The 25,617-nt window shown below is 40.7% G+C and overlaps 1 protein-coding gene across 1 annotated transcript in view; it reads right to left on the minus strand.

Moving 5' to 3' along the window:
* Positions 1–25,338, minus strand: part of LOC122555262 (CD166 antigen-like) — a 311,111-nt gene extending 285,773 nt beyond the window's left edge. Inside the window, exon 1 of the mRNA XM_043701077.1 lies at positions 24,947–25,338. Coding sequence (XP_043557012.1) covers positions 24,947–25,013 — 67 coding nt within the window. The 5' untranslated portion in view covers positions 25,014–25,338. The remainder of the gene's footprint in view (positions 1–24,946) is intronic.
* Between the last annotated feature and the right edge of the window lie 279 nt (positions 25,339–25,617).

Below are 25,617 nucleotides of genomic sequence, written 5' to 3' on the forward strand. Positions count from 1 at the left end.
TTCAACATCACCAAGAAGATCAACTGTAATACACCAATTCAACAAAATAAGTGATAAAGTCTCTGACAACTCATTCACATCACATTTAACATAAGACAAGTTAGAGTACTTCATAGACAGTTATAAAAAAAAAATCCCACTCAGCAAGGGCACTAGGAGGAACTAAAGGGTCGGACAAACAGCAAGCTTTCAGGAGCTACATTATACAGAGAAAAGAGACCAAGATGACGGCCCATCCACACTGAAATGACCTCTCTTTCAGGTCTGTTTCGTGTAACCCAGTTCAGATGAGTACAAGACAAAAAGCTTCAACTTCTACTCTCCTTTCAACAATTCCTCAGCTCTGTATTTTGTCTTCAGAAAGGAGACGGATGATGCAAAATTCTAATTAAAATGGAAGAGTGTGAAATAGATAGAATAAGCAGCATGAGCAGGGAAGTAGAGAAAAGACTGACCTCCTTGAAGATGGAAAACTCGCTGAAACCTGATTCATTATATTCTGGGCTGGTAAAGGAAGTCTGGGAGGAAATAGAGGATCATTTTCAATCCTCACTAGACATAGATACCATAACAGAAAACTGGAAGTCGGTAAACGTTGCACCATTTAGGGTAGGAGGGATAGGCCAAATATTTATAGGCTGGTCAGCCTGCTGTCAGTGGTGGACACATGAAAGGAATCAGTACTGAGAGGTGCAATTAACTTATTTAGAAAGACCCGATTAATCAGGAATTGACAGCATAGTTGTGTTAATGGAAAGTTGTGCTTTATTAACTTAACTGATTTTTTTTGAAAAACTAACAAGGAAAATTGAAGAGGGTATGGCAGTGAAGGTGGCCTACAAGGATTTTAGTAAGACATCCGATAAACTCATATGGCAGGCTGCTTAGAAATATTAAAGCACATGGGATACAAGGAAATGTGGCGAGTTGGATGCAAGACTGACTCAGTGACAGGGAACAAAGCCAACTGGTTGGTGTTTGCTTATGCAAATGGAAAGTTGCTTCAGTGGTCCTCCGTGTTGACTATCTTGCTGTTGGTATTTATTAATGATTTAAACTTAAATTTAGGAGACTGAATTGGGATTTGTTATTGTCACTTGTATCTCGATAGTGAAAAGTTTGTTTTGCATGCTGTACAGGCAGATTATAGTATACAAAGATCATAAGGGGATTGAACAGAGTGAGGAATAGAAAGTTAATGGCTGCAAAGGTGCACAAAAAGCAAGATCAACATTAGATTTGAAATTTCAGAGGTCGATTCAAACGTCTACCAACAGTGGGGAAGAAGCTGTTCTTGAACCTGTTAGCACCAGTGTTTAAGCTTCTGTATCTCCTGCCTGATGGACGAGGTTGAGAAAGATTATAATCAGGTGGGAGGGGTCTTTGATATTGGCTGCCTTTGAGACAGCAAGTGTAGATAGAGTCAATGGATGGAAGGTTGGCTTGTAAGATGGATTAGGCTGTGTTCACAATTCTCTAGTTTCTTATTGTTCTAGACAGAGCAGTTGCTGAACCAAACTGTGATGCATCCAGATAAAATGCTATCTATGGTGCATCTGTAAAAGTTGGTGAGTGTTTTTATGGACATGCCAAATTTCCTTAGTCTTCTGAGGAAGACGAGACATTATCGTGTCTTCTTGATCGTCGCATCTACATGTGTGGTCCAGGACAGATTGTTAGTTATTGTCACTCCCAGGAACTTGACGCTCTTGACCATTTTCACCTCAACTTCACTGATGTAGATAGGGATGTGCCCTCCTCCTTGCTTTAAAAAGTCAATGATCAGCTCTTCAGTTTTGCTGGCGTTGAGAGATTGTTATCTTTACACCACACCACCATGCACTAGTTCCTGCAACCTGTCTAGTCATTGTTTGATGGTGTTTGATGGCCTACAACGATGGTATTGTTTAACCCACTTGCTCAAAGCTTTGAAATCAGGTCGCATTTAGTTGGCAACCACCCTGTTCACTATCCAATTGATTTTTATTTTCTCTGCAAATGTGACCAGGTGTGCAACGAATTTGTAGATGGACTTCTGACCAAATTTGGCCTCTCCCATTCATGAGTATAAAGGGAGTACAATAAGGGGCTGAGTATGCAGGGCACTGGTGTTGAGGATTGTTGGGGAGGAGGTGCTGTTGTCTCACTGATTGGGGTCTGTGGGTCAGCAAGTTGAGGACCCAATTGCAGAGGGTGGAGCAGAGACCTAGGTCGCGGCGTTTGGAGATTAGTTTGGTTGGGATTATAGTGTTGAAGTCTGAGCTGTAGTTGACAAATAGAATCATGTAAGTATCCTTATTGTTCAGATGTACCAGGGATGAGAGTACAGCTAGGGAGACAGCATGCAGTGAATCGGTTACATTAGTGGTTAAATTGCAAGGGATCAAAGCAAGATGCGAGGCTACAGATGATATGAGCCACTACTAACCTCTCAAAGCACTTCATAATTATAGAGGTCAGAGCCACCAGGCGGTAGTCACTGAGGTACGCTGCATGTGTTTTCTTTGGTACCGGGATGATGGCAGTTTTCTTGGTGGGGACTTCAGATTGTAGCAAAGAGAGATTAAAGATGTCGGCAAATGCTCCCACCAGCTGTTGCACACAGTACCTGAGTGCATTGCCATGGACTCCATCTGGGCCAGCCGCTTTTCATGGGTTCACTCTCAAGGCGGCTAACTTGGTGTCTGCAGTGGTGACTGAGGGAACAGGTGCATCGGAGGCTGGTCAGAGCAGATACCATTTCGCTGACCTTCTGTTCAAACAGTGTGAAACAGAATGAGCACATCAGGGAGCGATATATTTTTATCTGCTATTCTGTGCGGTTCACTTTGGAGCACCTTATGTCATGTAGACCTTTCAGACAATGGGTATCCATGTGGTTAGTTTGGGTCTCCAACTTAGTACAGTATTGCCTTTGGTATCTCTAATGGCCTTAGAGGTGGTATCTGAATTTCTTGTAAAGGTCAGGTTTGTCTGAATTGAATGCCGCACACCTGGTCTCATTTGCAGAGAAAATAAAAATCAACTAGATAGTGAACAGGATGGCTGCCAACTAAATGCAGCCTGACTTCAATGTTTTGGGCGAGTGGGTCAAACAGTGACAAATGGAATTTAATCCAGAGAAGTGAAAGGTTATGGTCTAATGAGGACAAAGAAACCAAGGGAGTACACAATAAACATGAGTTGAAGAGTGTGGTGCTGGAAAAGCACAAGTCAGGCAGTATCCAAGGAGCAGGAGAATCAATGTTTCTGGTGTAAGCCCTTCATCAGGATTCCTGAAGGGCTTCCGTCCAAAATTTCAACTCTCCTGCTCCTCAGGTGCTGCCTGACCCACTGTGCTTTTCCAGCACCACACTCTTCAACTCTGGTCTCCAGCATCTGCAGTCCTCACTTTCTCCACAATAAACATGAGGATATTAAGAGGGATAGAGAAAGTGAGAGACCTTGAAGTGCATGTCCACAGGTTTTTGAAGGTGGCAAGACAGGTATTTAAAACTGTAAAGGTGGCCTATGTGAAGGCTTTGTCATCGATGTCATAAACGCCTACTGAAATAACTCCGTGAAGGCCAGTATCACATCAAGTCACCCTTTATTTACATGAGTACATGGACCCAGTTAGCTCAGAACTGGCTCCTAAAGTGAGCAGAACCCTCAATTGGTCTGTTTGTATCTGTCAGCTAGGACTTCCTGATTAGCCTCGGTTAACAGCACCAATCAGGGAACTCATTCTGGCTGATCTTGTTCCAATCATCACAACTACAAAAGTAGGATATAATGCTGGAACCATGTGACATTAGTTAGGCCACAGGTAATGTTGTATACAATGCTGGCCACCACATTACAGAAAAGACAATTCCCACCAGAAAGCGTACAAAAGAGATTTACAAAACTATTGCCAGGGCTTGAAAAGTGTAGTTATTAGGAAAGATTGGTTAAGTTAGGGTTGTTTAACTTAGAACAGAGAAGGCCGAGGGGTGACATAATCAAGGTGTAAAAAATGATGAGGTGTTGGATACAGTAGACAGGAAGGCCTGATTCCCCTAACCTAGCTCAATCGATTGGGCAGCATGGTGGCTCAGCGGTTGGCACTGCTTCCTCACAGCAGCAGGGACCCAGGTTCAATTCCAGCCTCAGGCGACTGTGTGGAGTTTGCACATTCTCCGTGTCTGCGTGGGTTTGCTCCGGTTTCAAGATGCTCCTGATGTATGGTCGGAACTGACAGCCAGACTACTGCGACCCCTAGGACTCAACGGCACACAAACCAACAGCCACGCTCAGACAACAACTCACCAGAACGAAGGACCCGATACCCAATCCACAAACTCCATCAACAAACACATCGACCTGGACCCAATATACCAACCACTACAGTGGACAGCTGAAACTGACAACCGGAAGCGGCAGGGACAGACCACTATAAACACTGGAGGAAACATCAAAGAAGCACTTCGCAGGAGGCTCCCAAGCACTGATGATGTCGCCTAGCCAGGGGACGAAACGTTTGCAACAAAAACTTCCAGCTCGGCGAACAGAACCACAACAGACAAAATGTAGAGTAATAAGGGAATGGGTCTGGGTGGGTTACTCTTTGGAGGGTCCACGTGGACTAGTTTCCACATTGAAGAGATTCGATTATATTGGGCACAAATTTAAAGGTGGAAGAATTAGAGGGGGCATGAAGTAAATCTTTTTCACCCAGAGGATTGTGGATGCCTGGAATTCACTACCTCATTTAGTTGTTGAAGCAGATTAAAGTGGAAACCCGAACCTCTTTTAGGAGGAATCTGGATCTGCACCAGATGTGCTATAATCTACAAGATTACAGTGCAGGTGCTGGAAAGTGGTACAAAAATGGGTAGCTAGTTTATTCAGGTGGGCACAAACACTGAGCTGAATAGCCTCTACAGATGGCAGGATGCACAGAAAGTACAAGTCACAAATACAGCATTAGGAAGACAACCCAGGATATAATGTGATTGTAGGAGTACAAGGGGCAATGCTACGAGGAGATTTTTAATCAATGAAAAGATTTTCAACTTAAAGAGCAAGGAACCAGCATTAGTCAGCAGAGCAGGTGGACAAGGGGATTAGGGATAGGACGTGCACTGTGGCTGCACAGACAGTTAGAGTTTACCTTTTTTTTAAATCAACCTGTTCAAAGATGTTACTACACACCTCAGGAGAATGGGGGTACTTGAACCTGGGTCTCAGTCCAAGAGCTTGGACCACTGTGCCACAAGAGGGCCCCTACAGGTGAAGTTTATAGAAGACTGAAGATAGCTGATAGAAAGTGGATAATGAGATTGTACGAGAAGTTAATCAAGACAGGTCTACAGCAACAGGCTGAGGTAGAAATAAAAGCAAGCACTGATAGAGAGATGGAATTAAGTAGTTTACACTGGTTTGGATGCTGCCGGTCAGGTGAGCAGAAGCTTAGAAACCTAAAAGAGAAAAAAAGACAAGGAATATGATTTGATTGAAGATAAGCGCAGAACAGCAGGAAAAGATCCAGAGTTTAACAATGAACACATCAGCAAATAAGATGCAATTGAAATGTACAAAAAAAGATTTTTCATCTAAAAGCACAGAGCACTCCGAATCAGACAGGTAAACTAACACCACCAATAGGTCAAATGTATCTGACCTAATACTGATTACTGGTGCGTGGTTATGAATTGTCATTAAGAAAATACAGATAAAACAGAAAAAGTGTTTGGGGACATGGGGTGGGAGGTGAGAGTAGAAGAGTATCCTTGACACTAAGAAATGCTAAAGGACTGTGATGAGGAAGGACTTTGGGCATGGAAGATCAGGATATAGAATTAGTATGGATGAGAACAAGGAAGATCAATAGTCAGAGTATGCTGCTGGGTATAGTTTAAAGGCCCCCTAGCAGTGGCTATACTATTGAACACAAAGGTAATCAAGAAATAAAAGGAGTCGTGACAAAGATAATGCAATAATCGTGGGGGATATTAACCTTCATACAGACAAGACAAATCAAACTGGCAAAGGCAGCCTGGAGGGCAAGTTCATAGAATGCATTTGTGACAGTTTCTTAAAACCATACGTACGTGATTAACTAGGAGAAAGTGAGGACTGCAGATGCTGGAGATCAGAGCTTAAAAATGTGTTGCTGGAAAAGCGCATGTCAGGCAGCATCAAAGGAACAGGAGAATCGACGTTTCGGGCATAAGCCCTTCTTCAGGGCTTACGAAGAAGGGCTTATGCCCAAAACGTCGATTCTCCTGTTCCTTTGATGCTGCCTGATCTGCTGCGCTTTTCCAGCAACACATTTTTAAGTATGTGATTAACTAACCAAGGAAAAAGCTGTTTAAAAAATTGTACTGCATAATATGAAAGGATTAATTATTAATTTCAATAAAGAGCTTACAGCCAGAATTATCATAATATAACATTGAGGGCCGAAGAGCCTGTTCTGTTCTATGTTATTTCTATGTTCTATAATGAATTTTGGGTTAAATATTTTCAATGAGATCCTTAAATTATGACAAAAACATAACCAAAACTGTCCTTCTACCTCTATTTGAAAATTCTTTTTATTTTTTAAAAAAATGAAATCTATTTTTCTAATCAACTTGCTCAGGGATGCTATAATATGCCTCTGGAGCAAGTGTCACTTGAACCCAGGTGCCTTGGTCCAGGGTAAGGACACTATAACTGTGTGCAATACACTTTCCTTATCTGTATTGGCCATAACACTATTCCGACCCCATTAGTTTAAATGGCGCAGCTATTGCATGATTTTCTTATAACTCGAGATTGCAGGAGCATGGAACTATCGCGTTATATCAGAACTGACTGCAGTTATAAAAAGCAAATGCACTGGTTACAAACTTATTAAAAAAATGCAACAATGAATATAAAAACATCATTTTTTAAAAAGCCAGGGATTAGAATATTTTTCCTCTGATAGGGTTGAGAGGTCATGGAATTCTCTGTTCCAGAAAGCTGCAAAAGCTACATTGCATATGTTCAAGGCTGAGTTAAGTTTATTTCTGATCAACAAGGCAGTCAAAAGGTTCTAGGGAGGGGGAAAAAAAGTAAAGTTGAGTTGAAGCCCCATCAGATTAGCCACGATCTTACCAAATGTTTGGGATGCTGAATGGCCTAGTCCCAGTTCTGGTGAGCTGTTATTTGAGTTAACTCCATTACCATGAACATTTATTTTGTTCAGTCATGAGATGTCAACATTGCTAGCTGGCCTAGCATTTATTACCCTAGTTGCTCGAGAAGGTGGCAATGATCTGCTGTCTTGAACTACTCCAGTCCATTTCATGTAAATACAATTCCATTAGAGAGAGTGCATCCTAGGAGTTTGACCCAGTGACAGTGAAGGAACAGTAATATTCTTCAAAGTAAGGATGGTGAGTGGCTTGGAGAGGATCTTGCTGGTGGTCCTGTTCTTACGCATCCACCGTCCTTGTCTTTCTAGATGCAGGTGCCATCCAAGGAGGCTTAGTGAATTTATGCTGTGCATTTTCAAGATGGTACATTGCTGCTATTAAGCATTGGTGAGGTAGTTAATATTTATAGATGTGGTGCCAATCAAGCAGGTTCTTATATCCTGGATGGGGTCAAGCATCTTATATATTCTTGGAGCTTCACTCACCTCTGCAAGTGGAGAGTATTCCAATCACACCCTACTTACATTTTGAAAACATAATTTTATTGCCACTACATTTTCTCACTCCTCCCCAATTTTCTACTTTTTTCTCTCCACTTCACTTGAGGGTTCTAAGTAGAGCTCGGGTACAATTTCAAAAGGTCACATCTATTCCTTGTCCCATGCAAATGACCATTTTAAACACTAAAGGGTGATGGTTGATGTCAGCAGAGATGGAAAGGTGTGCAGGATCGTTCTTTTGTAAAATGTCCATTGATGAAATTCAACAATTTAAAATTCAGCAAATGTTTTGAGATAAACCATCTCCATTTTTGAACTTTTGACCTGCCCTTCATCTAACTTTGTAGGAACCTGTAAGTCAAAAATACCCACTGGCTGTTCCTTCCCTTACTCCACAGACAGATTAACAGATTGCACCTAATTTTGTAGCTCTTTGCCAGGAGTGATTAAATGGACTGCAATTTAGATACATTTCCTAATTGTCATCAACTTCCTGCAGAATAAAAAGCAAACAAGGAAGCAGACTGGAATTGTTTCATTTATCTTCTCTGGTCTGATGGGTAGAACATTAGCTGAGAAGCCTTTTCACAAACTAAAAAAACGTTAATGGAACGTAATCTCTCCTTCAGATGTTAGTCAGGTTACATTTCAAAATGAGATTTATCTGCTCTACTCCAACGACATGTTTCTGCAGTTAGCAATTTACCAGACTTGGCTTTTCTGTACAATAAATGTGCATTGTTGCAGTGACTTTAATGTAGAAAAATGTTCCAAGGTGCTTTATAGAAGTGTAAGCAGAAAAGAATGGCTGTAGGAGTCAAACGAAATTGCTAGGAAATTTATACAAAAAGCGTTACTGGGAAAGATTATTGGTCAAACGGATAGGTGTTAGGATGAGTCTCAATGGAAGAGAGAGAAAATGAATTGCAGAATACAAGAGCTGAAGACCTGACTCCTGATAGTTGGGTAAAGTGAGGAGAATGTACAGAAGCTTTAAGTGAGTCAACTAGTGCATTAACCTGTGTATACAGATAGTAGTATAGACACACAAGTCAGTGAAGTGCTCAGTTCAATTCATCAAGGTATCTATAAAGAGTCAGCTGATCTGAGCCAGGGCTGTGGAACAGGATTAGGTGATTTAAAAAAATATATTTCTGCAACAAAGTGCTGGTCGACATAGTGACCTTCTAAGACAAAGTATGTGTGTAAATGCCTGCCAACAATAAGATGAAATTCAACTCTTTTGCCCCACGAGTCTGCTGACAAGTGTAAATTGACACACACACTGCCTCATTCTAACTCCAACACTTCCAAAAAGGAAGAAAATCAGGGGGTTAAAGCCAGTTAAGATTCAAAACATTCTTTAATTAATGACATATCTGTAATTGTAAAGAATTTGACAACTCAATGAAGTTTTTCAGGAGGTGACAAATCCCAAAAATGCATCACATAGCACAGTGGGAGAAGGGTGAGAATACAGACTTTTAAAACAGATTTTCAGTAATTAGGAGGAAATGGTGCCAAGTGGACTAGGTCACATTATATCCAATTAATAAAAGCCTTAAAAAGTTTAACAACTAATTAAGTCCAAAAATCATCAGTTCAAGAGAAGACTACGACGTACCATTCCTGCAAGACCTGGAAGTTTTGAACATCTGATGTTGACTCAGATAAATACCTCCGATTGCTCAAAGTCAGAATTGCTGAACCTAATTAAAATAATTCAGACAGTGGGAGGTCAGTTTTCGAAGCTAGTATTGGAGTCTGTTGTCACACCAACTCAGGCAGCAGTGGAAGAACAACAACAGGCAATTATCTAAATGAAGGGGATGTTAGTCTGAGCACCTCAAGCCACTTGCGCTCAAATTAAATTGAAAAAGTCTAGCTTTCTGGGAGAAATTGAGGAATCCAAGTAGGACTAAATAAATATCAAAATTAAAAAATTATTAGAAACACAACTAGAAATGCAATAGCAAATAGGAGCAAATATTTAGATGGACAACCAGTACAATATTAGATTAATAAATTAACTTCCCAGTGGATGGAATCACAATACAAATAAAGATGGTTGTTGCTGTTGGAAGTCTATTAACTCAAGGACATTACTTCAGATGTTCACCCAAACCAGTGTCCCAGGTCTGACTAGGAGAGTTTAACTTAAGGAGAAGCTGGATGAGGAAAAAGGATTGTACGATATGCTGATAATTAGATGTAGACATAGCTTCATGTGGAACAAAACACCAATTACTCCAATTGGCAGATTTCCCTATTGTGAATTATATGTAACTGCTCACCAATGACCTTTCCTCCATCTTAGGGTTACAAAAGGGGCTATTCAATTCTTTTAGAGTCAGAGTGTCATAGAGATGTACAGCATGGAAACAGACCCTTCGGTCCAACCCGTCCATGCCGACCAGATATCCCAACCCAATCTAGTCCCACCTGCCAGCACCCAGCCCATATCCCTCCAAACCCTTCCTATTCATATACCCATCTAGATGCCTTTTAAATGTTGCAATTGTCCCAGCCTCCACCACTTCCTCTGGCAGCTCCTTCCATACATGCACCACCCTCTGCATGAAAAAGTTGTCCCTTGGGTCTCTTTTATATCTTCCCCCTCTTACCCTAAACCTATGCCCTCTCGTTCTGGACTCCCTGACCCCAGGGAAAAGACTTTGTCTATTTACCCTATCCATGCCCCTCAATTTTGTAAACCTCTATAAGGTCACCCCTCATCCTCCGACACTCCAGGGAAAAACAGCCCCAGCCTGTTCAGCCTCTCCCTCCTATAGCTCAAATTCTCCAAACCTGGCAACATCCTTGTAGATCTTTTCTGAACCCTTTCAAGCTTCACAACATCTTTCCAACAGGAAGGAGACCAGAATTGTACGCAATATTCCAACAGTGGCCTAACCAATGTCCTGTACAGCCGCAACATGACCTCCCAACTCCTGTACTCAATACTCTGACCAATAAAGGAAAGCATACCAAACGCTTTCTTCACTATCCTATCTACCTATGACTCCACTTACAAAGAGCTATGAACCTGCACTCCAAGGTGTCTTTGTTCAGCAACACTCCCTACAACCTTGCCATTAAGTGTATAAGTCCTGCTAAGATTTGCTTTCCCAAAATGCAGCACCTAGCATTTATCTGAATTAGACTCCATCTGCCACTTCTCAGCCCATTGGCCCATCTGGTCCAGGTCCTGTTGTAATCTGAGGTAACCCTCTTCGATGTCCACTATACCTCCAATTTTGGTGTCATCTGCAAACTTACTAACTGTACCTCTTAGGCTCGCATCCAAATCATTTTGTAAAAGCTTATAATAATTTTGACTCTGTGATGCATTTTAAGGTCACAGCGTGTGGAGTCAGTGGTAGGCAACAGAATAGATAGTTTGCTGACTGAAAATAAGTAAGGGTTAAGGGGAGCTACTTGCAAAACTGGGAAGTGGGATTCCACAGGTTTCAATGCTGGTAACAAAAACTGTGCCGAGCAATGTTAACGATGTGAACTCAGGATTCAGAAGTATGATTTTAAAATTTCCAAAGGAAAGATAGGACAAAAAGAGAGAAAGCTGTTGGTAAAGCTACAAACTATATACATAATATTTTAATGAATTAGCCACATATAAAAAGGGGCTGTAAATTCATAGCAAAATTTAGGAGGCCACAAACTGCTTGGACAAGGGCTGAAATGGTAGCTCAGACTCAAATGAGGAAGTTATGCCCCATTATTGGAATTCTCTTTGTGCCAACAGTAGAAAGGAGGTGAGATGTGAATCGCAGAAAGAAACCAGAATTCAGCTGGGCCATTTGAATTTACTGCTGAGCTTAAACAGATTCCACTCAGCTCTTGCAAGGACTTAACTTGCAATGAGTGTTTTGATTGATGGAGCTGGCATAAATACTCGCAAATAGTGGATAAAGACTGCTTAAGTTGAAAACTTCCCATTCTTTAAACTCATGAAATAAAAGCCTGAACCTATCACAGGGTTGTACAGCACAGAAACAGACCCTTCGGTCTAACTCATCCACATCAACCACATATCCTAAATTAATCTGGTCCCATTTTCCAGCATCTCATCAATTCTCTTCATTACTTTTTGAAAAACTCAATCAAATTCTTAAGACGTGATTTGCCACACACAAAGCCATGCTGACTATCCCTAATCAGTCCTTGCCTTTCCAAGTTCATGCAAATCCTGTCCCTCAGGATTCCCTCCAACAACTTGCCCACCAATGCAAGGGTCCCCAGTCTATAGTTCCCTGGCTTTGCCTTACCACCTTCCTTAAATAGTGTCACCATGTTAGCCAATCTCTAGTCGTTTGGCACACACTTGTGGCTATCAATGATATAAATGTCTCAGCAAGGAGCCCAGCGATCACTTCCCTAGCTTCCCACAGAGTTCTGGGTACACCTGATCAGGTCCATAAAAGTCCACCTTTATGCATTTTAAGATGTCCAGCAGATCCTTCTCTGCTATATGGACATTTTGAAAAATGTTGCTATTTGTTTCCCCATGTTTAGTACAAGAAAGTTTTCGGATTCAGTACGTGGAGATACCTATTACAGAAAGTATAAACCTTGATCTACTCTTGGGAAATAAGGCAATCCAGGTGAGTCAGGTGTCAGTGGGGAGCAGTTTGGGGCTAGCATAAGTAATTCTATTAGTTATGGAAAAGGACAGACTGCATCTAAATGTTCAAATTCTAAATGGGAGGAAGGCCAATTTTAACAGTATCAGGCAAGAATTTTCAAAAGTTGATTGGGGTGGATGTTCACAGCTAAAGAGTAAGCTGGAAAATGAGAAGCCTTCAAAAATGAGATAACAGTCCAGAGACAACATGTTCCTGTTAGGGTGAAGGGCAAGGCTGGCAGGTGTAGGGAATGCTAGATGACTACAGAAATTGAGGTGTTGGTCAAGAATAAGGATGAAGCATATGCCAGGTATAGACAGCAGAGATCTCGGGAATCCCTAGAAGAATATAAAGGCAGTAGGAGTATACTTAAGAGGGAAATCAATAGGCCAAAAAGGGGATATAAGAAAGCTTTGGCAAATAGGGTTAAGGAATCCAAATGAATTCTACAAATACATTAAAAGACAAAAAAAGTCCCTCGGGAGAGAATAGTTTGTGGGGGGGGGATACTAAATAAGTATTTTGCATTAGTGTTTACAGTGAAGAAAGATATAGAGGACATAAAACATGGGGAGTTTCATGACCAGATAATTGGGTTTTTGTTGACATTTCCCAGAGGCTACTGATGACATTTATCTCAGCAAGATTCCAAATTTCCTCATGGCTCATGTGTTCACTTGATAAGTCTCTATGGAAACATGATTAAGTATTAGAGGTCACAAGGGGTGAAAAGGTATGAGCCGTGAAGGCTAGAGACCCTAACATCTTCTAAAACTGATGACAATCCAGAGATTCTAGGTGCACTTTCTAACCAGCCTATCACCATACTCACCTACTCCCATGGCCATGTAGCAACTGCTTCTGGGGTGAGTGGGCTCATCTAAATCCAGCACACACTTTATACTCATAAGAGGATCACCAAAAATTAGCATGGAGAAACACCAGGCAATTAAGGAAGCAAACTGCAAGTTGGCTGTTATTTCAAGGAGACTCTTGTTATAACTGATGGCGGCTAAGGTGAGACCACACCTAGAATAATGTGTAACTTTGTCTCCATATTCAAGAATGGATGTTCACTAAATTGATAACAAGAATGGCAGGGTTTTACTATGATTGGAGGCTAAGTAAATTAGGAGAATTGACATTTCAGGTCAAAGCCCCTCGTGAGAAATGAGGCCTTTGCCCAAAACATCGATTCTCCTGCTGCTTGGATGCTGCCTGACCTGCTGTACTTTTCCAGCACTACACACACTAATGTCCAGCATCTGCAGTCCTCACTTTTGCCTGGTTAAGTAAATTAGATCCATATTCTAGTGGAAAATTTAAAGATCAAAAATTATGGAAGGGTTTCACAGCTTAGATACTAAGAGGTGGTTTCCTGGCTGGAGAAGGAGTTGATTACATAAGACTGAGATGCAAAGACTTGTGAATCTCTTGAATATCTATTCCAGACAGCTGGCAATGTGTCACCACTGAATGTAAGGTTTTTTGCCTCTCAGGGAATCAAGGGATTTGCAGAGTGGATGAGAAAGTGAAACGGATACCTACGAATAGTCATAATCACACTGAGTGGTGTTCAATGTGCTAGATGGTTCACTGCTGCTTCTATTTCTTGCGCACTCTAGAGCAATAATGCGATCCTTTAACCAAGGCAGGTTTGCTGAGTTGGGAAAATTTTCTGACTCAAGCTAACCTTTTTAGTAGCAAAGATCTGCACTCAAGAGTCTCAATAAAGGAATAGAAGCCAGGAGATCCACCATTACAGAAAATGCAGCTTAATAAGATCATCCAAAAAAGCAAACCAAGCATTAGGATTCATTCCCAGAGGCAACAAATTGAAAACAGGAAGAATTGTTTCAGGATTTATCAGATCAGCCATGATTTCATTAAATGGCAGAGCAGACTCATTGTGCTCCGTGGCTTACTTCTGCTCCTACATCTTATGATCTCAAGGTGCATGGCTTTGAGGCAAACTTGCAGATGATATGATCCCATCTACTGTCCTTGTCCTTCTAGATGATAGTAGTTTTGGATTTGGAGGGTGCTGTCTATGGACTTTTGGCAAATTTCTACAGTGTATCCTAAAGATAGCACACTCCTGCTACTGAGCATCAGCAGTGGAGGTAGCGGATATTTGCAGATGTGGTCCCAATCAAGCAGGCTTCTTTATCCTGGATGGTGTTAAGTTTCTTGAGTGTTGATGGAGTGGGAGTTATTCCATTATTTCCATGACCTGTCCTTTGTAGATGGTGGACAGTCTTTTTGAGAGTCAGGAATGAGTCCCTTACTGCAGGAGTTTTAGCCTCTGATTTGCTCTTATACCTCCAAGTACTTCAGAATCAGAACTTTTACGGTGCAGGACACCTTTCATGCCCATCATACCTGCACTGGCTCTTCAATTGAGGCATCATTACGCACTGAAGTCTACTACTTTTCCCTCATTCTTGCAAGCTATTCCTACTCAAATAAATCATCCAACGTCCTCTTGAATGCCTCAGTTGAACCTGTCCCCACCACATCTCCAGACAGTGCATTCCATCCTCTTAACTCGAGCACGGAAACGTACTCTCAGTCTAACTCATCCATACTCACCAAACATCCTAATCTAACCTAGTCTCATTGAGCAGCACTTGGCCCATATTCCTCTAAACCCTTCCTATTCATACATATTAGATGCCTTTTAAATGTTGTAATTGTGCCAGCCTCCACCACTTCCTCTGACAGCTCATTTCGTACATGCACCACCTACTGCATGAAAAAGTTACCCTTCAGGTCCCCTTTAAGTCTTTTCCCTCTCACCTTAAACCTATGCCCTTTAGTTTTGGACTCCCCCACCCTAAGAAAAAGACCTTGACTCTTCACACTATCCATGCACCTCATGATTTTATAAACCTCTAAGGTCAGCCTTCAGTCAGACTCTCCAGGGCCAAAAGCCCCAGCCTATTCATCCTCTTCCTATAGCTCAAACCTTCCAGTCCCAGCAAACTCGCTGACCTTTCTCCCTTCAATCTTGCTTCTCTTTCAATCATTTTAAAAGGTCTGCTTGCTCATTCTTGCTTTTCCAACTCTAAAAGAACATCTCCCTGTCTACTCTATCAATCCTGCTCACGATTTTGAAAAAGAGTCTTCTCTCAGCTGCCTTCTCCCCAAGGAGAACAGTGCCAATTTCGTCCATTTATCCTCATAATGGAAGTTTCTCATTCCTGAACCCATTCTTGAAAATCACAGCCGCACTCTCTCCAATGCATATCTTTCCTATAATATGGAACCATAACTGTACAATACTTCAGAGGACTTCTAACAAATGGCTTGAAGTTCAACATCACTTATTTGTTCTTGTACTCTATGCCCCTATTAACAAGGCTGAGGATGCTTTATGCTGCTTTAAGTGCTCTCTCCACTTGCCCACCTTTATGGATCTGTGTGCTTACGCACCAGGTTCCTGCTTCTGCAATCCCTTTAAAATTGTACCTTTATATTGTGTATTAATGTTTTTTATGACCATAGTGCATCACCTCACACTTATCTGCATTGATTCTCATCTGCCACCTATCTGACCACTCCAATTTTACAATGCCCTTCTGGAGTTCTACACTGCTCTCCTCAGAAATTACAACTCTTACCAGCTTCATGTCATTTACAATTCTATGGTTTACTTATATGGTCAGTCCAGTACAGTTTCTGGTTAATAACAACCCTCATGATATTGATAGTGGGTGGCTCACGAATGGTGATACCATTGAATGTCAAGATGCCATGATTAGATTCCCTGTTGGAGATGTTCATTGTCTGGTTCTTGTGTCGTGTAAATGTTACATGCTCCCTGTTCTTGCTTGCCCTTGAAATAGTATCAACAATATTTATGACTTCTCGTGACCCTTCATTACATAATTACTCTGGTCTCAATAACTTCAGGTGTCACTTCTCTGATACCCTGCTCTTTGGTAAAAATTAACGTGAAGAACATAATAAATAATTGTCATTTTTTGGTCATCTTTTATGAATTGAGAACCCACTTCACTTGAGGGCTTCTCAGCTTTCTTCTTTCTGTTCTGATATACCTGTACAATATCCCAGAGTTCCGTCTGATAGTTTTAAAATTCTTCCTCTAATACCCTCATGGTACTTATTCTGTTCCTGACCCCATATCCTCCCATGCCACTTCAAGCATTTTTTATTATTTTTCCAGGCCTTCTGCTTCAATTTTATTTCTAACTTTTGCATTCTTTCAGGTCAGCTCAAAGCTTCTATACTTGCCATTAAGGCACAGATACACTACAATCACTCTTTTTCAAAATCTCTCACTGTAATTCTGTAGTTGTATGGCAGTTCTTTCTTCCAGTGCAACACAACAGATGGGATCTTCAGCTTTCTAAAATCTGGTCATATCCAATCTGATGCTCTAGCTTTTGTGCAGACTATTTTCCCTTTCTGATTGAGCATTAAAAGAAATATGCTGTGGTTAAATTTCACAAGTAACTCACCCATATGTAGTTACCTAATCTATTTAATTAGACATTTCACTGCAACACTTCTGCTCATGTCCATTAGCATACAGCTAGAGGAAGCAGCCTTGTTTATGCTTTAGGAATTCCATTTATTTCATCTATGGCTCAGTTAATAAGCAGATAATTCAAATTTCCCAGAACAATAACATTGATATTCCTGTTCATCTCTAATCTGACTACAATTTTCCACTTCCATTTCCTTCCCGTAATTTGTAAGTTAATAATAAACATCTACGAATGCAACAAGCCCTTTCTTAATCCTTGCTCATGAATCACTGACATTGCTAGAAATACCCTCACCCTCTTTGCAGCAGTTCTTCCTATAATATGCTTCTGCCCCCTTTTTCTATATATTCAACAGGGAAGAATAGAAAAGATATTGACATGCTTATGACATTTTGCCTTTGTTCGAAGCCAGGATTGCATTCATAGCGGATTAAATTAAGATTGTGTGGTAAAACAATTTCATCCTGCGTACAATCCCCACTCCGCCATCCACCCACCACCACCACCCCTTCCCCCACCCACAACCAACATCCCTCCCCAGACCCCATTTAGTTCCTACACTGTAACCTGTGTGTTTTGGACATTTTGATTTTATATTTAATCCCTACCCATTTTCTTGCCTCCCACTTTTAGTTCATTTCCAATCTTACAGCTAGCTTATTCAATTTCATTCCCATATTCCTCTTGCTAAATTAGTTTCCGAGAGACCAATATTTGTTTTTCCCTTCACCATTAATTGGTCCTCGATGATCCTATTTTTGTGGTGCCCCTGTTCTAAGTAGTTCATTGTTTCCCTAACTCTGTTTCACCAGCAGATTAGCTACCTTCGTATTTAGTTGTAACCCAGTCCAGTGGAATAACACCCGTCTGTTCCAGAACGGTCCTTTAGTCACTCATTAATTTTCTTTGGGTCCTCCCTTATTTTAAAGTACAGCTGAGACATAGTTCTTGAGATTATCGCCTGTAAAGATGTGGCTCTAATTTAGTCAGCTACTTTCCTGGATTCATCTTGTGGAACTTAAAGTTTTCCTTGTCTGCTCTCCTTGACCCTCAGATGGACCACTAGCTGTTTGGATTCTTCTCTCAACAAGTCCTTGCATGTACGATCTAGCCTACACATTAAATCTCTATCCTAGAACTTGGAAGGTAAAGCATGTGTAGCCCTTGATTTAAAGTGAAAACTGAAGAAGGTGATCTAAAATACAGCAACAGCAGAATTAAGCAATTCAGATCATCTACTCTAATATATACTCTCCTATTAATCTGCTGACACCCTACTGTATCAAATCTGATCAGCATTACATTCAATTCATTTTGCTTTGGACTTGTATGGTTTCCCATTGAATGGTTCTATTACTTATTTCACCAACTCCTTGTGCTACTATGCTCCAGAGTTTGGGTATAGAAGTTCCTCTTAAATTTCCCATAAGTGACCATACGGTACCTGTAACCTCGAATTTTAAATTTTATCACAAGTAGAAATATTTCATATGACAGACATAGGAGCAGAAAAACATTGAACACAGAACAGTACAGCACAGGAACAGGCCCTTCTGCCCACAATGTTGTGCCAAACGTGATACCAAATTAAACCATTCCCTTCTGCCGGTCCTTGGTCCAAATCTCTCCATTCCTTGCATTTCATGTGCTTAAACTTCTCAAATGCTACTATCATATCCGCCTTCACAAAACAGCCCTGGCAGTGTGTTCCAGACTCCTCCCACTCAAACAAATCATGCTCTTCACATCTCTTACCGGAAATGCATTCCCCTGGTATTAAACATTTTAACTCTTGGAAAAAGGGTTGATGGTCAGAGTCTATCTATGCATCTCAATTTTATAGATTTCGATCAAGTCTCCCCTCAGCCTCTGCCATTCCAGAGAAAACGACCCAAGTTTTTCTAGCCTCTCCTTATAGCCTTAGTAAACTGCTTCTGTACCATCTCCACATACTTCCTGTAATGTGGCGACCAGAATTGAACACAATACTCTAAGAGTGGCCTAACTAAAGTCTTATAAAGCTGCAACATGACATCCTGACTCAATTCCCCAATCAAGACAAGTATGGCGTACACCTTCTTTACCAGCCTAGCTCCCTGAAAATGGCTACTCAAGGAGTAATCAACTTGAACCCCAAGATCCCTCTGTACATCAATGACGCTCAGAGCCCTACCATTAACTGTAAGCTTTTCCTTAATATTTGATCTTCCAAATTGCAGCACTCCACACTTAACCAGATTTAACTCCACCTGCCACACCTCTGCCCAAATCTGCAACTGATCTATATCCCACTGTATTATTTTAAGTTACCTACACAATCCACAACTCAATCGATCTTTCTACTTTCTGCAAACTTACTAATCCACCCATCTACATTTTCATCCAAGTCCTCATATATCACAAACAGCTAAGATCCCAGTATGGATCCCTGTGCAACACCACTAGTCACAGACCTCCAACATGAAAAAAGTAGACCATTTCACCAATCAAGACTTCTCCAACATTCAACAAGATCATGTCTGATTTGAGAATCATCAACTCCATTTTACACAGCCTTTTTTCCATAATCCTTGATTCCCTTACTGATTTTTAAAAAAGAATACTCATGCCTCAGCCTCATCAGTTCTCTATGGTAAAGAATTCCATAGATTCACTATCCTCAGAAGAAATTCCTCCATATCACTTTCATCAACATGTGAGCCTTTATTCTGAAATAATGCCCTGTGGTCGTAGACTCTCCCATAAAGGAGAAACATTTCCAATATCAAGTTTCACCAATCCAGTAAGAATCTTATGTACCCATAAGGTTGCCTCTCATTCTTTTAACTTCCAATAAGTATAGGCCCAACCTACTCACTCTCTCCTAAGACAGTCCCTCCATATACATTCCAGAAAACATTGCCTGGACTGCCTTCAATGCCAGTATACTTTTCCTTAGATAGGCCACTGAAAACTGTCCAAAAACTAGCTTAGGTCTGAATATTGTCTTAAGTTTTAGCAAAACCTCCAAACTTTTATACTCTATTTCCTTTGAAAGGAAAGACCAATATTCCATTTGCCTTCCTTGAACTTGGATGCTCGCTTTTTATAATTCATGGACAAGGACTCCTTAATCCCTTTGTTCTGTCGCTTTCTGGAGTCTTCATCCAGTTAAAACAACATTCAACTCACCTACTGTTCCCATCAAAAGTGCATAACATCATATTTTGCCACATTGGGCAAAAATTGCCAGGGAACACAATCGCTTAGCCTATATCCATCTGCAGAATCTTGTCATCCTCATCACTTACCATCACAATTATTTTTGTATCATGCACAAACTTGGCTACAGTACATTTACTTTCCTTATCCAAGTCATGTATGTATAATATATAAATAAGTAAATAACTGTGGCACAGCACTGATCCCGATGGCACAAAACTAGTTAGATTGCTATCCTGTCCCTGTATTAAAAGATTCAGCACGATTACGTTGGGCCAAATTACATCCTTCTTGTGCTGTGAGATTCTAAGATTCCAAGAGATTAAAAGCACCATCTGAAGATGAAAATATCACAGGGAAAAATAAATGTAATTCTTTCTTTTAAATCAAAAAAGGCCACAGAATATAAATGCCAAGGGAATTGTGAGCCTTTGTAAAGTTTTAAGACTGGAGTGCACTATGCACCATGGGGTTCCTCACTTTAGGGAAGATATAGAGGCTTTAATTACAGCACAAAAACAGGTTGAAAAAAATCTACACCTTAGTATGCTTTCCAGCTCTTCGTAGCTGAGCTTTCACAACATTCACTACTGTTATGCCACTAACGAGCCAGAGTTGACCATTGCTCCCACATCTGCATGCCTGTGATAATCCAGGCAACTCCTCCCTGTGCTGTTGCAGTACCAGTTCTTCTCATCCCCAATCAATTCATTTGCACTTCAGCTGATATTATTTGTTACAATTTTATGAATTATTGAGGGTGTCTCCTCAATGCAAACAAATTATCCATCAATAATAGCATTGAGAGCAGCTAATATTAGATTTATTATTAGATTCCCTACAGTGTGGAAACAGGCCCTTCAGCCCAACAAGTTCACACCGACCCTCCGAAGAGTAACCCACCCAGACCCATTTCCCTCTGACTAATGCACTTAGCACTATGGGCAATTTAGAATGGCCAATTCACCTAACCTGCACATCTTTGGACTGTGGGAGGAAACTGGAGCACCCAAAGGAAACCCATGCAGACATGGAGAGAATGTGCAAACTCCACACAGAGTCACCCAAGACTGGAATTGAACCTGGGTCCCTGGCACTGTGAGGCAGCAGTGCTAACCACTGAGCGACCGTGCCACCCCCCAAACATTCGAGCCCCCTAAAATTCAAGCTAGTCACACAAGTTGAATAAGATACAGCAAATTTAAACCTTGCATTTGAAAAAAAGGTTGCTGCACCCAACACACTCACTTCTCCCAGGTAATGCAGGGATTTATAAAATTAACTTGAATATTTGGAATTGAATCTAACCCTCCCTGTTGGAATGAAGATCTCCACAATCTGCTGGCTGCAAAACACTCAAGCATAAAATCTGTTCAGAAAAATGACAAGTAACTCTTATGCTGCAGACCCAAAGCACTAAAGCTGTCCCTGTTTGCTGGTCAATACCACCCAGATAGATAGCAGGAATTATTTTCCACTGCCTACCCAATGACTGGAAATTCCACTTAGTTTTAAAGGGAAGGCTCTCCAGAGACACAGTAAAAACACATTGAACACTAACTAGCGAGCCTTACTCCGGCATTTGGTTGTGCTACACCTAACCCGGGAGCATTTCACATCAGTGGTCTCCAAAGTGGAAATGCACCAATTTACCAATGCTGATATACTTCTTCGTGGTTAGCACTCCCCTATCTACAGAATACAAGTGGGATTTCTTTCATTGAACTAAACAAAAATGTGACTATTTAACAAAAAGCAAGTCAAGAGAAATAAAGGGAGTAGCTTCTGTAGATTTTTATAATTGTAATTTATGAAGCTATTCCTCAATTTTGACAGTAAAATACACAGCCTATTTGCGTCACACTAACAATTCCCCAGATCCAGCACTCAAACATGATGTGAAGATACCCTTTATGGTTGCCAGGTTACAGAGCATGGGACCACTTTAAAAAAGGGTTTTTTTTTCCTGCGTTCTGCTTTCAGATGGTATAAGTTCCAGCAGGTCGCAGCAATCTTCACATGATGGCAGCAGTGACAAAATCACTTATAACATTTGTGATATCTAATGTTTGTGTCCCAAAGGTTTTAAACATGAAAATCTATTACTGAAAACTAATTCTTTCACCTAACTTCTCATCTTCCTGACATGCATATACACCCTGTTTTCCATAAGGTTAGAAACAATTTCTGATTGTAAGTTTACCGCAGTTCATATCCACTCCTTCTGTTCAAACCATTCCAAATGGTTAAGCTATCAGTTTGTCCACAGGAGTTCAGTTCAAACCTCATTGTAAATCCACAGTAATGACCAGCATAATACATACCACGAGATTGTTTATTATAATATTAGCACTCCCATTTTCTTTTAAAATTCACTCACTTTGGGAGTGTGAAATATTTATACAAAAAGTTGGTTTCAGCAAAATATTAAATACATTAATGTAACTGGGACTCTGTGCCATGACTGTTGAAGTTAGGCAAAACCCCAACTTGACAAATTCATTTAATTGATGTTTCCTAAAAAAAAGGGGGGGGGGGAAAAGAGAAGAGAGAAACAGGTAGTATTAAGTTCAAGAGAACAAATGCAACAAAGGACAGCACAAACGTGACAGCATTGATCAATGGAGAGGGGGAGCAAGTGAGCTAACTGGAGAAAGCCTTGGGAAACATCCGTGCATAACCCAAGAGTTGGCAAAAGAGCAAGCAGATTGCCCCAGATATTCTTCATTCAAAGTGACACTGTGACATCAGAGAGCCATGATAAATAATCTTGAAATAGGGAATCTCATCAACTTTAAAAGTGCTATTTGTCCAGTTCATTTTTACTTCGTCCTGCTGACCTCAATATGCTGGATACTGGCAAAATGACTGATACAAACAATGAGATAATCGAGACTGTCATAGCGTAATGCTGTGATCGGAAAACAGGAACCTGTTGGAACAGTACATTCAAACATCACAGTGATCTCAACCAAGAGAGATCCAAAAAGAACAACGCATTTTGTTTTTTTTATTGCCAAATAAGGTGCAGTACATCTACAAATTGTTAGCAATTGAAACATTGTATTCTCTATTGGACATGAGCAAAGCTTGTGATATTATGATCTTAAAAACAAGATGTATTGGACAAATTTTGTACTGAACAAAATTATATTAATAAAATCAGCAAACTAAAAATACAACAGATGCATTACATAGATTAACATTTCAGACACATTTGTTCAATTTAAATGACGTGTTAATCTATATTTTCCAGTTAGAAATGTTGAATAAATTATGTATTACTATTGTTTTTTTTGTTTTCAGCATTTTTTAAAACACAAATTTAGGAGTTCTGTAGGAGTTTACAACAACCTTTGTTCTCCAACACAACTGTTGTCACAACATTAAATCAGTCCTCCTACTACAGTATGAATTCAATTATCTCTGAAGAGTAAACACCTGATGTAATTACACTTCAAAATGAAGATTATCAAACACGCACAACTAGAACTGCACAGCATTCAAACTTTAAAAGCAACCAAGAATATATTGAGCAAACCTCCTGCGAACACTTTGATGCTGACCCTCTTGCAAGTCAAATAAATTCAAAGCAATCTAAGAATTTAACCACACATTAAATCCCGCTCAATTAGCTACAACAGGAAAATGCACAAAAGGAACAATATTTCTTTTTTATCTTAGAAGTTTTACATCAGCGATGTTATCCAAAAGGTTTCCATCCCTCGACATCCTGTCTGCACAATTTATACTTAGTGACAGCAGCGCTTTTAATAATATATCGCTAACCAACGCCCACTTCCCTTGCAAATGAGTGGCAAAAAAGTGTAAAAGGAACGTGCTCAAACTGAACTTTCCAAAGTTTAAAAAGTAGGCAATTCACAACTACAAAAAGTTCAATTTCCGGACCCATTTCAAAGCGCATGTCTTCCCATGATTTTTTTTATTCTTCTTCTGCTTGGAATTACAGTGCAAACTGAGTGGCTTCCAAACTTGGATTTTGCTACAGTTAGGAGTGTGTAGTTGACCTATTCCCATCAACAGCGCAAGGTCACGGGACAAGCATTCCAAAGGCCAAATGCAACTTCTCTGGAGCAAGTGACTCATGTCACATCGAGTCAGTGAAAGTTAGACTCTGGGACAGCAGCATGTCGAGAGTTCAGCATCAATCTGTCACGAATTGTTACGTATTTGCATAAGTGTTTACTTTTTTTTAAATTAACCGTTCATTTTAAAAAGTGAAATAAACAACCTGCGTGTCAGTCGCAAAAGAATCTCGCAGTCCCAGGAATACGGGAAAGGAATAGCGGTTATATTAATGGAAAGTTAACGCGGCTGTATGACTTCAGTCATTCACCAAACAAAAGACACGCACTAAGTAATCAGAATACCAACCCCCCCCATGTTTTAAAAAGATCAAAAGAAGAAAATAAATCCTCGATTACTTTCTCGAAGCTTCATAACTTTTTTGTTTAATACAAATTAGAAGGACATTCGATCTGCACGTTTTGCAGGTGTGATACCTGCACGACTAGCTGAACGAGTTCCAATAATCACCTCCCCGCCTTTTCCTTCAACCGAGCTACAAACAAATCTGAGCTGCTGTGCAATGAGTCGTGTTTAAATGCAGAATGTAACCATGAAAGTAACACTGCAGTACCACAGACACATAGAGAAAAACAGTACAACTGTATTGGCCATAGATACGAAAACAATAAAACAAGCTTGTGTTTTTTTTTAAATAACAATGGTTCGAGAAACAGCAATGAACTTCTTTAACTTGCCTTCAGATTTGCACGTTACCTTTGCTGGCTTTCCGAGTACATGAGAGGCAATTCAGAATAAACTCAAAAATAAGTTGCAGAATATTCCCTACATCTCAACACTCCGGGATTGCATTAACAAAAACACAAAACAGTCGGCAATTCAATCTACCTTACCTCGCATCCCCAACCCCAGCAGGAGAAACAAAATCAGATGCAAGGTTCCAGTGCTGGACGCTCCCATGTTACCGTCTGTTTACAGTGTTTCTCGCTGCGGATCACGATAAACTGGATGCTCTGTTTGACGGTGGGGGGAATAAAAACTTTTTTTTTATTTTTCCCCCCCCCGCTTTCGTCTCCGGAAGTTTCTCGTGCACTTTCGCTGCGAGTATTTTGCGCTGTCAGTGGGTGTCTGTCTGAGTGTATCCTGTGCAGACAGAGACAGATACCCTCGGTGCCAGCTGTCAGTCTGGCGGAGCTCGAGAGCCGCGCTCCTGGAGCAGGTGAATGTCTCTGTCTCAGCCTCAGCCCCCGACACCACACCAACACATGCGCACTCACCAGCGGCGCAACGCCTGCCGGGACTTGGAGTTCCCAGGATCTCCCCAAAGTGGCAGCCACAGCACCATCTCACACCAGCTCCTGCTGAGGAATCAGAAATACAAGCATGATCGAGCAGGTCATTATTTCCTCCACCTTCTGTTGATAGTTGGACAAGAAGCCTGCCTGGCCTCTTTGCTTCACCCAATTGTTTGCATATGCCCTGGCTCTGATTCCAACTGCAGAGTTGCTTCACTTGACATTTGTACCCACATGGGCTTTTTAAAATTCTCATGTTCGTTCTCCCT

Source organism: Chiloscyllium plagiosum, chromosome 12, assembly GCF_004010195.1.
Source record: "Chiloscyllium plagiosum isolate BGI_BamShark_2017 chromosome 12, ASM401019v2, whole genome shotgun sequence".
Taxonomy (NCBI): domain Eukaryota; kingdom Metazoa; phylum Chordata; class Chondrichthyes; order Orectolobiformes; family Hemiscylliidae; genus Chiloscyllium; species Chiloscyllium plagiosum.